The sequence below is a fragment of the Oncorhynchus gorbuscha genome, linkage group LG22, assembly GCF_021184085.1.
Source record: "Oncorhynchus gorbuscha isolate QuinsamMale2020 ecotype Even-year linkage group LG22, OgorEven_v1.0, whole genome shotgun sequence".
Lineage (NCBI taxonomy): Eukaryota > Metazoa > Chordata > Actinopteri > Salmoniformes > Salmonidae > Oncorhynchus > Oncorhynchus gorbuscha.
Window position 1 is genome coordinate 29013690 of NC_060194.1, and position 14678 is coordinate 29028367.

Genomic DNA, 14678 nt, shown 5'->3' on the forward strand with positions numbered 1-14678 from the left:
TCTACCTTGCTCCAGAACCCAATCAAACACTTTCAACAACCACAGACCGAGGTATGTGCAAAAAGCTAGCAACTGAATAACTTAAGCTAAGCAATCTGATGCCAAATTCAACTGTATGTAAATCTCTATCGACTTCATGTCCGGTCCAGCAGAAAATCAATAGAGGTTCTTCAGAGACACTAATACCATTCACTGCCCAGAAGATACAATAAAGTTCATTTTAATAGGTGAAATATATAATGATCACGTAATGTGTATTTTATTGCTGTATTTATGTGAAAACTCTTTAGATTTTGGTACAATGTCATTATGCAGATGCAGATGAGCTAACACAATGATATGATTACTGAAGGAGTGCTTATAAGACTATATATTCTATCTTAAAGGGCCAATCAACTTGAGAAGTCACAAGCTCTACTGGTTGGCTACTGCAAAGCAACTTAGTGGTGCCAATAAACCCTGGCTTGCCATAGAAAGCCTATGTAAATTACGAACACCAGAACAGCCAAACCATTCTTTGGCCTCTAAAATTATTTAATTATAATCAAGTTTCATCCACACTGTGAATTATTTTAAAGTTCGCTACAAATTGAGATATTCAATTAAATAGTGATTCATTCTGACTACATTTGTCGTCACACAGGACCACGTGCTGACAAAGACAAATCACGGGCGGACAGGCTACGAGGAGGCTTGCGCCCTCTTGCCATAGACATTAAGGTTGACTCTCTCAGGCAGGATGAAAATGACTACATCGCCCATGATCCTTTGCTAGTTACGCCCACTTTCACCATGATCCTTATCGATTTTGTTTTTGGTGCCATTCAGCAATACAACACGATTGAAATATTTCCGGCTTCATGCACCATCGGGAGTTTTCCGTAGGAATACATGGATGACGTCAGCACTATCACCATCTACTGGTTTTAATGTCTATAGTAGAAACAATTACATAGCGTTATTCCCGCCACTGTTTCAGTAAAAAGCTGAGGGATATGGCTCGAGAAATGTAACCACTCTCAAATTCATAGACAGATTGCCCCTTTAAATGATCTAAATATGATTCATTTGTTCATAATAATCATCAAAAAAATATGAATTTCCCATCGAAGGACAATTTTATTTTGTCCAGATGTTGAATTTTAGCTCTGACCTAAATTCCATCCAGGGGGCTTGCCTTGCTTGTCCTGTGTCCTGCCAGTACCAATGCCTTCCTTCCTTCAGTCCACATAGGCCTATAAATAGACAGAGCTGGCTGTGCCACTGGAGGCTGGAGGGAGCTTTAGCAGGAACTGGCAGCAAGGCCCAGAGAGGCGAGGAGAAACCAGTGATTAAATTTAGGGGTTAGGATTAATTATTACTAAGAGTAATTATTACTAATTAGCAGAGTGGTCCCCAGACGGGGGTGATGTGGGGAGAGGGATAGAGGGGAGTGGGGTAATGAGGGTGTCCTCCATCGGCCGAGGAGCAGTGTCTGTTACCTCCTGCCATGGTTGTAGCTAATTGGATTGTGCAGTAGTGGAATAGACAGACTGGCCAGTAGGGACCACTTGTGGCCCAGCCCTTACTTATTTTGTTGATCCTGGCCAAGATTTGACCATCAGGACCCTACTCAAGAGGTTAATTATTCAAATGCCTGAGAAGATTTATGAGTTTACAGAGTGAAGGACAGGGGGTGGAGGTCACGTTCCAACTTCCAACTCATAAACAATTAACCTTCAGGAGGAGGGAGAAGAGAGCAGAGGTGTCTGAAGGGAGAGAGGGGTGATGGGGAGAGGAGTGGTTATGGGGCCCTGAAAAAGAGGCCAAATGCTGTTTTTTGTTTTTAAAGAAATATTGTTTAACTCTGTTGTAAATACAGAGCTAGTAAAGGATGCTGTTGAGACAACTCACTACCGATTCTCACTATTTTTTTGCGTCTGGGAGGGGAACAATACGAGGGCGATTTTAGTTCATCTCCAATTAGGAGAGAAAGGTTACAAATCAGGGCAGGTCTCCCGTTGGAGCACCCTCTCCTGATGATGCGATCGGAGTGAGTTTGATTTCATTAGGCATGCAATTGATGAAGGGAACAAAGGATTAATTTGTCATTCATGGTGTCTGAATCACAACCCTGTCTTTGCCTTTGGTAATCCATTCACTACCTGGATCTAAAGACCTTTAGAATCACAAGAGGAGAGAGAGAGGGGAAGAAGATGGAGAGGAGAAGAGAGAGAGATGGAGACAAAGACTAAATGAATAAACACATGTGTCCATGAGTAAAAACGTGTGCAGGCCTCATTCCTTCTCCTCTGTCTGAGTGTTCAGCGGAACCGTTTTACCCACGACAGATACATTGTATCAAAGTATTAATGTGGCCCATCAGTTTTAATCAATCATATGGGGGGGGTTTGACTGTGCTGCACAGTACCTCCCTCTTACATTGTAAACCAGTGAGTCTTCATCTTGCTTTGGGCTGCATACATACAGTCCAACCACTGGGCACTGACTCACTGACCACCATTAGGTTATGCCTCTGTCTCAGTGGCCACCAGCCCAGTGCCGGGGCCTGATGTGTGGGTGTGGTGACTGTCTAATGGCTCCTGACGAGGAGGCGGCTGGATGAGGGGGGGAGGATTAGATGACATGGCTGAGCCACAGAGGGGAGTGTGGGGGGAAGCTTTCAGGGATGGCGGGCGGCATTAGGCAGTAGTGATAGTGATAATAGTGGTGGTGGATTACACGGCTCCAGGCACAGATGATGTGCTCCTTTCCTCCTTCCCTCCTTTCCTCCTTCCCCCATTACCCCCTTCCCTCCTTCCCCCATTACCCCCCTTCCCTCCTCCAGACACAGAGGATGTGCTCTTTTCCCCCTTCCCTCCTTTCCTACTTCCCTCCTTCCTCCTTTCCCCCCTTCCCTGATTCCATCCCCCACATTAGCATTAATGCCTCATTATCCTGATACTTGTACATAATGGCAACAACTCCACAGTGGGGTCAGGCCTCTGCTTCACGGCTCATCAGTCCTCTGACGGTACGCCTGGCCGCGCCGGCCTAAAGAGAAATGAGAGGCAAGATGACGTTACTGCTACCGCCGTTCTGTAGCTACCCACTAATCCATCCCTTCTACTTAGATTACAGCCCCAGCCAGAGCCAGCCCCGCTGCTGCTGCTTAGCATGGAAAACACTCCTTTACTCTCTCTCCTACACACTTAGTTATATTTGTCAAATGCAGATATAGGCGTACATGATTGCGGTAGAGCTTTTGGACATGTCTATTAACATGCAGGTGGAACTGCCAAAATAAATTCCCAAATTATCACAGAAAGTGAAATTATGGTTTTATTTTGACACCAAGTTTCTTCTTTTTACAGTAGTTTGTTTTTTGTAATGACAGTATGTCTACAGTACCTTGTGTAAATTCAGCCTAAGTGACTAGCCAGTTGAATAGATAAGTATTCACACTCCTTGACTTCTTCCACCTTTCATTACAGCCTGAATTTTAAATGGATTAAATTGAGGTGTTTAGTCACTGGCCTACACACAATACTCCATAATGTCAAAGTGGAATTACATTTTTAGACATTTTTACAAATTCTTTAAAAATGAAAAGGTGAAATGTCTTGAGTCAATAATTATTCAACCCCTTCGTTATGGCAAGCCTAAATAAGTTCAGGAGTAAACATTTGTTCAACAAGTCACGTAATAAGTAGCATGGATAGTATAATGTTTAGCATGATTTTTGAATGACCCCAAACATACAATTATCTGTAAGCTTCCTCAGTCGAACAGTGAATTTCAAACACAGATTCAACTACAGAGACCAGGGAGGTTTTCCAATGCCACACAAAGAAGGGCACCTATTGGTAGATGGGTAAAAATGTAAAACATATATGGAGTAGAGCTAAGCACACACAAAATCCTAGAGTAAAACCTGGTTCTATCTGCTTTCCAACAGACACTGGGAGAATTCACTTTTCAACTTGACAATAACCTAAAACACAAGGCCAAATATACACTGGAGTTGCTTACTAAGATGACATTGAATGTTCCTGAGTGCCCTAGTTAAGGTTCTGACTTAAATCTGCATGTAAATCTATGACAAGACTTGAAAATGGCTGTCTAGCAATGATCAACAACCAACTTGTATTAGTGTTTTATTTATTTTTCCAATTTGTTTTACAAATATTTAAATTTTTCTTACACTACGACATTACAATATTTTTTGTAGATCGTTGACAAAAAAATTAAATTCATAAAATAAATTCTAATCCAACTTTGTAACACAACAAAATGTAACACAACAAAATGTCGAAAAAGTCAAGGGTTGTGAATACTTTCTGAAGGCGCTGTAACTTTGCTAAGTGTCACAGCCTGACCTTAGAGATCCTTTTTATGTCTCTATTTGGTTTGGTCAGGGTGTGATTTGGGGTGGGTATTCTATATTCTATTGTTTGTATTTCTATGTTTTGGCCGGGTAGGGTTCTCAATCAGGGACAGCTGTCTATCGTTGTCTCTGATTGAGAACCATACTTAGGTAGCCCTTTTTTCCACCTGTCTTTGTGGGAAGTTGACTTTTTTTTTTAGGGCACATAGCCTTTAGCTTCACTGTTTGTTTTTTGTAGCGTTTATTGTTTTGTTCTGCGTCATTTTTCTAATAAAAAGAAAATGTACGCTCACCAGGCTGCACTTGGTCCTCTTCTTTTAATGGCCTAAGATCTTTAAGATCTTTAACATCACTAAGATGTCACTAAGATGACACTAAGATGTTGATATTTTCAGTAGATCTTTTAACTGTTGCGTTACTTTAGGGGTCACTGATGGTATACCGTGGGGCAAAAAAGGATTTATTCAGCCACCAATTGTGCAAGTTCTCCCACTTAAAAAGATGAGAGGCCTGTAATTTTCATCATAGGTACACTTCAACTATGACAGACAAAATGAGAGAAAAAAATCCAGAAAATCACATTGTAGGATTTTTTATGAATTTATTTGCAAATTATGGTGGAAAATGAGTATTTGGTCAATAACAAAAGTTTATCTCAATACTTGGTTATATACACTTTGTTGGCAATGACAGAGGTCAAATGTTTTCTGTAAGTCATCACAAGGTTTTCACACACTGTTGCTGGTATTTTGGCCCATTCCTCCATGCAGATCTCCTCTAGAGCAGTGATGTTTTGGGACTGTTGCTGGGCAACATGGACTTTCAACTCCCTCCAAAGATTTTCTATGGGGTTGAGATCTGGAGACTGGCTAGGCCACTCCAGGACCTTGAAATGCTTCTTACGAAGCCACTCCTTCGTTGCCCGGGTGGTGTGTTTGGGATCATTGTCATGCTGAAAGACACAGCCACGTTTCATCTTCAATGTCCTTGCTGATGGAAGGAGGTTTTCACTCAAAATCTCACGATACATGGCATGTACTGGCTTAAGCAGGGGGACACATCTGGCACTGCAGGATTTTAGTCCCTGGCTTTGTTACTTTGGTCCCAGCTCTCTGCAGGTCATTCACTAGGTCCCCCCTGTGTGTTCCTGGGATTTTTGTTCACCGTTCTTGTGATCATTTTGACCCCACGGGGGGAGATCTTGCGTGGAGCCCCAGATCGAGGGAGATTATCAGTGGTCTTGTATGTCTTCCATTTCCTGATAATTTCTCTCACAGTTGATTTTTTCAAACCAAGCTGCTTACCTATTGCAGATTCAGTCTTCCCAGCCTGGTGCAGGTCTACAATTTTGTTTCTGGTGTCCTTTGACAGCTCTTTGGTCTTGGCCATAGTGGAGTTTGGAGTGAGACTGTTTGATAACAAGTGCAAACAGGTGCCATTAATACAGGTAACGAGTGGAGGACAGAGGAGCCTCTTAAAGAAGAAGTTACAGGTCTGTGAGAGCCAGAAATCTTGTTTGTTTGTAGGTGACCAAATATTTATTTTCCACCATAATTTGCAAATAAATTCATTAATAATCCTACAATGTGATTTTCTGGATTTTTTCCCCTCATTTTGTCTGTCATAGTTGAAGTGTACCTATGATGAAAATTACAGGCCTCTCTCATCTTGTTAAGTGGGAGAACTTGCACAATTGTTGGCTGACTAAATACTTTCTTGCCCCACTGTATGTAGTACCTGATGGTAAGAGGCACACCAACATATCCCAACAAGTAGTTTGACTCTTGGCTGTCCGAAAGGGGGAAAATGAATAGCTAAATAAATACATAAACCCTATATGGATTCATATTTAAAATTTCAAGTAACAATCATGTCTAATTGTCAGATGTGATGCTAATGATTAATGAATTAAACATGGATCCATCAATTAGTCCCCACAGAGCAGACCTAGACCACTTCTGCATAAAGCAGCGTATAATGTAATTACACCGGAGCTATAATCAGCTGGTCGCATCAGGGGAGAATGTTCTCTATCTGCCCCATAGAAATAGTATTTGAATATTAGACAGTAGAGTATCTTGTCAAAATATTGAAGCTTGTAAATGTTGTCTTTCTCTTCTGATTTAACTTTAGATATAACTTGATGGATCATTGTACTATCTTGGATGCTAGTGTGCGGTGTGAAAGTCAGAATTTGTCACTGGTGTATTTGATGCATTTTGGTCCGAAAATGTTTCACTTCTGATTCTCACTTCTGTTTTAAAGTTGGCGTTGAGGCTCAGTTGAGTTATTATTAGAACTTTAGTAGCAGTGATTTTATGTTGAGCAAGTTGTCTAAATTAATTGAGGTATTGAAATATTGAATGTAATCGTTGCATTGAAATACATTAAATAATGCAAAGCAGTTATATTATATTCACTAGTATTGCCAATTATCTTAGGGAAGTGATATTTTTTAATTTTTCAATTTGATGAATCATCCATATAGATCATCCATATATATATATATATATATATATATAACATTTACAAATAAACTCACATAATTTTAGGATTTTCAAATATGCCAGCTCATGCCATCAGTCAGTAACTCACTCAAAATGACTCCAAAATGCCCCCCCCCCCATCAACAATGATTAAACACACATGTGAGGGATTTTGTTCAAATTTACTGCATCTTTCCACCATGATTCTTCATCACATCATCTCTCCCCTCTCTCCAATGCCCTGGTTTGGGGATGCAAATTCAGCCAGCACTCCCCTGCATGGTTCCCTCTCTCTCTTTCCCTCTCCTCTCTCTCTCCGATCCCGCTCCTTCCCCTCTGGGACCTGAAGATTAATATTCCCGGGCCCAACAAGATAATTACTGATACCATTTAGACATGATTATGTGAATTTGATACACTTATTACTCTCGCTAATGAGAAGGACGTCTTACCCTAACAAGAGCGCCGCGGCGCTTGGTTTACTTTACACACAGCACACAGTATATTATATCTAGCTACTGTTATTGTTGTTAAACCTCAATCTGAATAATATATTTTTTTTTACGTCTCATAATTGTTAACAAAAGACCTTGATGTGTTACAAGTAACACAATACATATTATGTGACTTTTACCAAAACAAAGTGTTTGACTGCTACCCTTTCAGTGCAGTCTTTGCTATCAGTAGATTAAGTTATATAAAACTGGTGCTCAATTATTGCTTCTAGTCTAGTCTATCATATCTTGGAGAATACCCAGCAGAAATGATAATATAGTTGATAACTCCCTTTTGTTTTTACTACAACCTAAGGAGTAGAGCATCTTGTTACATTTCAGAGATGACTCATCCACTCTATTGTCTCTAGTTGGGCTTAATGTGTGGTAACAAATGCTCATGGGTAACTTTATAGTAGGCATGTATTCTCTATTGCAGCTCTGACAATAAAAAACCATACTTGATCTTATAAGACTGTTGATTTACTGATAAATACCATGTATATCATTTGACTCAGAATCAACCATGAATGACTTATTTAGTTCAATTTGATTGTGATTTTGTACAGGGAATGGTGGATAAATAAAGTTTTGGTTAAAATAAAATAATTATCATAGACTAATTTCATTGGATGAAAATACATATATATTCTTATATTAGCACACTGTACTCGAAGAAGTCAAGTCAGTATATGTTGTGTTGTGTGGCTGTCCAGACAGGAACAGGAGGGAAGGACCCCACACGGTGCTGCCTAGCCCATGAATTAGTAAATGGAGGCAGGCAGACAGGCAAAGAGATGTCCGTGGTTTGCCTGATTGGAAGTCGGGGAGAGAGAGGGGGCCTGCCGCCTGCCGACGGCGGGAGAGATGGATGTGGCAGTCAAAAGGATGAGGCGAGATAATTAGCGATCAGAGTGTATCTTGTTAATTAAGGGCTAATTAGAGACAGGCGGAGGGAGAGGGGGAGATGGGGGAAGGCAGGGAAGGGATGGAGGGTTTACACATGTAACACAGAGAGATGAACACAAGAAAGGGGCCGGCAGCATTGTGCAACTTTACTATAATGTCTGTTCTCGTACAGATAAAAAAAAAGAAAAACAGAAAGAGAACTGCAAAACTTGTTATTAACAAATATGGCTTGTTTGATGCAACATACAATTGGATTTGCAAAAGAGATTGTAACCTCAGTGAAATGCACCTCTTTGTACAGGTACACGAGATGATGATGCATGACACCCCCTCTCTCTCCCTTTCTTTCTCTCTCTCTCTCTCTCTCTCTCTCTCTCTCTCTCTCTCTCTCTCTCTCTCTCTCTCTCTCTCTCTCTCTCTCTCTCTCTCTCTCTCTCTCTCTCCAGGTGCGCCCCACTCTAACAGTAGTACGTCCCTCCAGTCAGAGCATTCGGTCGGCGGGGGAAATCTGGTGGGCTTCGGGGGCAGTAAAGACGGCATGCACCAACGCTCCTTCTCTGTGTCCAGCGCTGACCAATGGAACGAAGCTGTCATCAACACCACCAGTGCAAGCACCGGGACCGGTGAGACTGACGACCACACCTCCCATGTCCTCTTCCTCATCCCTACACCTTTTCTTCTTCCTCCTTTTTTACTCCATCTTCCCTGCTCCTTCTTCCACAACTCCACTCCCACTATTTACTCAAGGAAGTCTCAGCCACTCGATGTCCTTGAAATAGATGTAGCGAGATGGTGACACACGACACAATGAACAGTAGACAGCGTCCAGAACAGACCTGGTACAGTCATATCAGTGGAGGTGCAATAGCCGTTTGTATTCATTACGGCACACTGTAGCAAAACCTTTTGCAGAGGAAAACAAGTGTTTCTTATTGGAAAAGTTCAGGTAGTCCCTCCTCTTTTCAGTCCGTTTTCTTCCATTTGGTGCCTAATGAATAGGACCCTGTTATTGGTGAAGAGGTGGAATAGAACAAAGATCGTTTTCATAATGAGGTAATCAGGCTTTTGATCGCTGTGACCTTTTCGCCTACTGTTATCTTACAGAAGCGAAAGATGATGGTGGAGAGGAAGTGAGTGAAGGTTATTTGCCATCCCAGCACCCTAACTCCGCTTCCCTCCCACCCCATCACAGAGCCTTGCCAGCGCACTTGAGTGAAGTAAAATAATACATTTGCTGTGCGTGTTGGCTCCTCTCCCCCCTCACTCTCTCCGCAATAGGAAAATTAATGCTTTTCGGGGGTACCATTCATCACCAGTTATTTCCCCTCTCTTTGTGGTTGGCAGTAAAAAAGCACTTAAATGCACATCAACAGAATAACAGTCATTTCCATGCATGTTTGCACTCTGCTAGTTCTCATTAGCACTGTGGCGGCGGCGGCCCCCTCCCCATCGGCTCCCAGGGGCCCCGGCAGTTTAAAGAGCGCTCTTTTCGAGCACTGCTGGAGTCCAACGCTGTGCCGTGCGCACAGCCTCATGGTTCCACAGACAAGCCCCGTCTCTCATTTGCAACTGCCAAACGATCAATTCTGCCTGGACGCAGGCAGGCACTTCTATCATAACCCCCTACCCCTCTACTCTCCCATCAGCAGCACGCCCAAAGCAGAATTACTTAGAGGAGAGAGTGTGGTGGGTCCCTCTCAAATAATTGTGTGTGTGTGTGCGCGTGTGTACCTGTATACAGGCTTGTGTGTTTATGTTTTCACATTTGTGTGTACTCTAGGCTACATGTCTTATATATGTTGTTCAGTAGTGAGCCATGTGTGTGTGGTCAATGTATGCGTGTGTGTATTCCAAATCACTGTGCTGTCATCCCACTCTACCGATACGCTACTTACTAAACAGCGAGCTAAAATCTATTTCCTTGTTTGGTAAACTGAGAAGACTTGACTTCATATTAGCATAGCTCATTAGCCCCCATCCTTTCTTCTCCTCGACCAGATTTTAAATTCCCTCCATTACTCAGTTTTCTTCAATTACTGTATATCCATGGTTCTGTTTAAGGTAACCAAATGAGCCAAATGAGCTGAGAATGATAGATATTCGATAAGTCATGTCAAATGGTAAATATGTTACTTTGTTCCATTCTTGCATTACCAATATTGTATACTGACACTACATTTGGGCGATTCAGAAGGGCTTTATCATTTGAAAACAAGTAGACTTCAATGTGTTCTTTGAGTATTGCATTCATTGATATGCCTCCCTGCCCTACAAATAGCGAATCTCAATTAAAATGTACAGCAGAATACTCATTCAATGTGATATGTGACTGCAGTGTTTTGAAGGTAACAACATAACAGTTGATTGAATTGTGACCTCTTTATCTTTCATTCTAATGGAACCTTCAATAATCAATAGGAGGAAGGTCCACCGTTCATTCAGAATGTTTTACCATTTGAGTAGACGTCAACCCAGAGCCCCAATCACTCCATTATCCTTCGTCAAGGTTGCAGGTTAACATAAAACATGGTTCTTCTTAGAAGAAAAATACAAAAAATAGCAGATTGATGATATGCTGAAGAATAAAATGCATCTTAGTCCAGGTAACCATTTCCATATTATTTAAAGAATGTCCTCATTTGTAAACCTATTGAGGGAGATGCAGGGGGAGCTAGCTACATCTCTTGAATATTGAACGTAGCCTTTTGATTAAATCTCAGCCCCATTTTGTCTATTGCTTCGCAGGCCACTCTTAATCTGGGCCCACACAAGAAGCTGTGTTTAGAAACTGTCTTTCCTTTATATACTTCATCCTTTACACCTGAATTAAAAACAGACTTGACAGGCACCTAAGCACTGTGACATTTTTACAAATGGCAATATAACTCCGTCAATGCCAAAGTGAGTGACCCCCAGTTAAAGTTTTGTTGTAGTATTCAGTATCCTGCTAACTGGGGAGCAGACAAACATTTTGACCAAGTCTGAGGGTTTGAAAAGTTTTTTTATAGTATATAAACAGGTCACTGCCAAAATAAAGGTAAAACCAACATAGTGTTTTAGTAGGGTGTTGGGCCACCACATGCCTGAACAGCTTCAATGCACCTTAGCATAGATTCTACAAGTGTCTGGAACTGTATTGGAGGGATGAGAAACCATTCTTCCATGACAAATGTCATAATTTGGTGTTTTAATGGTAGTGGTGGAAAACGCTCTCTCAAACGCCGCTCCAGAATCGCAGGTTGACGTTTATTGTCATAAGTCTTCTCCTGGAGGCAGAACTGAGTGATTTCCCCTTAGATAGGCCAGCTGCAATTGCTATATTGTAAAAATTCATGAAAACAAACATTTGCTTAGGGTTAGGCTTTAGGGTTAGCAGTGAGGTTAAGGTTAGGTTGACTTTGTGGCCGTGGCAGCTAATGACCACTGCAGAGCTGCCTCCAGAACAAGATTCTTGACAAAAAACTCCAACCTGCTCCAGAATCTCCAATAAGTGTTCAATTATTGTTGAGATCTGGCGACTGAGACGGACATGGTTTTCATGCTCATCAAACCATTCAGTGACCACTTGTGCCCTGTCGATGGGGGCATTGTCATCCTATGGGGGCATAGCTAAAAGAATGGCCTGCCCAGAATTTTTATACATGACCCTAAGCATGATTGCTTAATTAACTCAGGAACCACACCTGTGTGGAAGCACCTGCTTTCAATATACTGTGTCCCTCATTTACTGAAGTGTTTCCATTATTCTGGCAGTTACCTGTAGGTATATACACCATCAGAGTATGTTTCTCCAGTGAAGGTATTTCAACACAGAGGCAGTGAGTGAAGGCAGGACCAGCCTGTTCTGTACTTCATGGTGTTCTGCTGTATTGCTGGAACTCTACTCTGCTCTGCCCTCCCGTCGTGTACTGGAGAGCGTGGTACATGGGGAGTTTGATTTCCACGCCGGGTCCATAATGAAGTTTGACATTTAGTTTGGAGAGAGCAGCAGAGCGTGATCAGGCCTTGATTAGTGCACTCTAATTGAGGATAATAAGGGGGAGACGGTGATTGTTTCTAATTTTTGCCATTAATTGCAGCCGATGCAGTTGATTGAGGACAGGCAGTGAGCTGCTGCCGTGTCAAGTGGCCTAGCCGGTGAAATCACAGTGCTCCCATACCCAGAGCCTCTTGAATTACGCATTTAGAAATTAAATTAAAAACTCTCTCTCTCATTCTGTCTCTGTCTCTCTCTCTCTCTCTCTCGTTCTCATTCATTATCATTGTGAGAAGGCTGCCGGTTTGCGGCAGGGCCAGAAAGCAGTTAGCAGTTCGGTGCTGCGATGGATAGCGAGCTATTAGCTCCCTCTTTGTCTCGCGCACAGTCTTCATCATGCAGCATGTTTAAACGGTAATTTCCCCGGTGGGAGTGTAATACACTGTAATCATAGGTTAGCCCTGATACCTATTCCACAGTACCTGCATGCCCAGGAGGAGAGGCTGGGAGAGGCTATATGGCACTCAGCTGAGAGGAGAGAGAGACTCCTGATCCTCAACATGCTTCATTCCCGCCCCTCGCTACCTCGCTCTCTCGCTCCCGACAGCACCTCATAACCAGTAGCTAATAATGCCAAAGTGAACTTGCTGAGCGGCTCACAACTGTGAGCTACAGTGCCTCCATTTTAAACAGAGAGCCAGTTGGTGGCATCTACTCCTAGGTTTTATTATGGGAAATCTGATGCAATCCATCAGATATGGATAGCTTTGAATCGAGGTGCACTTCAGATGAGTCAACACTAGATTATGTTGGATGACTAGTGCACTGCCAGGGACTCTCTGACATTGTTGCTCAATGATGTGTATGCATGGTTTAACAGACTCTTATCAGTGAGTAATAGATATACATTGAGTGTACAAAACATTAGGAAACACCTGCTCTTTCCATGATAAATCAAATTGTATTTGTCATATGCACTGAATACAACAGGTGTAGAACTTGAAATGCTTACTTACGGGCCTTTAACCAACAATGCAGTTGAAGAAATAGAGTTAAGAAAATATTTACTAAATAAACTAAAGTAAAAAATAATATAAAATAAAAAGTAACACATTAAAATAACAATAATGACAGAGGCTATAGACAGAGGGTACCGGTACCGAGTCAATGTGCGGGGATAAAGATTAGTCGAGGTAATTTGTACATTTAGGTAGGGTTAAAGTGATTATGCATAGATAATAAAACAGTGAGTAGCAGCAGTGTAAAAACAAAGGGTGGAGTGTCAATGTAAATAGTCCGGGTGTCCATTTGATGAATTGTTCAGCAGTCTTATGCCTTGGAGTAGAAGCTCCAAGGCTTGCCATTCGGTAGCAGAGATAACATTCTATGACTTGGGTGACTGGAGTCTTTGACAATTGTTTGGCCTTCGTCTGACAACGTATATAGGTCCTGGATGGCAGAAGGCTTGGCCACAGTGATGTATTGGGCAGTACGCACTACCCTCTGTAGCACCTTACAGTCGGATGCCGAGCAGTTGCCATACCAGGCGGTGATGAAACCGGTCAGGATGCTCTCGATGGTGCAGCTGTTGAACCTTTTTGAGAATCTGGCTACCCATGCCAAATCTTTTCAGTCTCCTGATGTGGAAAAGGCGTTGTCGTGCCCTCTTCACGAATGTCTTGGTGTGTTTGGACCATGTTAGTTTGTTGGTGATGTGGACACCAAGGAACTTTAATCTCTTGACCCGCTCCACTACAGCCCCATCGATGTGAATGGGGGCGTGTTCGGACCTCCTTTTCCTGTAGTCCACAATCAGCTCTTTTGTCTTGCTCACGTTGAGTGATAGATTGTTGTCCTGGCACCACACTGCCAGGTCTCTGACCTCCTACCTTTAGGCTGTCTAATCATTGTCAGTGATCAGGCCTACCACTGTTGTGTCATCAGTAAACTTAATGATGGTGTTGGAGTCGCGCTTGGCCACACAGTCGTGGGTAAACAGGGAGTACAGGAGGGGACTAAGCACGCACCCCTGAGGGGCCCCCGTGTTGAGGATCAGTGTGGCAGATGTGTTGTTGCCTACCCTTACCACCTGGGGGCGGCCCATCAGAAAGTCCAGGACACAGTTGCAGAGGGATGTGTTTAGTCCCAGGGTCCTTAGCTTAGGGATGAGCTTTGTGGGCACTATGGTGTTGAACGCTGAGATGTAGTCAATGAACAGCATTCTCACATAGGTGTTCCTTTTGTCCAGGTGAAAGGTGAAAGATCCCTTATTGCTGTCACTTGTTAAATCCACTTCAATCAGTGTCGATGAAGGGGAGGAGACCGGTTAAAGAAGGATTTTTTTGAGGCATGGATTGTGTATGTGTGTCATTCAGCGGGTGAATGAGAAAGCCAAAAGATGGTATTAGGTGCCTGGTACACCAGTTTGAGTGTGTCAAGAACTGTTA

At 42.4% G+C, this 14678-nt stretch overlaps 1 protein-coding gene across 3 annotated transcripts in view; it reads left to right on the forward strand.

The window, feature by feature from the left end:
• The window catches only part of LOC124009166 (arf-GAP with GTPase, ANK repeat and PH domain-containing protein 3-like), a 286671-nt gene that overhangs the window by 220403 nt on the left and 51590 nt on the right, over positions 1-14678 (forward strand). For all 3 annotated transcript variants that reach the window (XR_006834233.1, XM_046320712.1, XM_046320711.1), the window contains exon 12: positions 8702-8878. Coding sequence is in view for 2 of the 3 variants with exons in the window: in XM_046320712.1 (XP_046176668.1) it covers positions 8702-8878 (177 nt within the window). In the remaining variant the exon portion in view is untranslated. The remainder of the gene's footprint in view (positions 1-8701; positions 8879-14678) is intronic.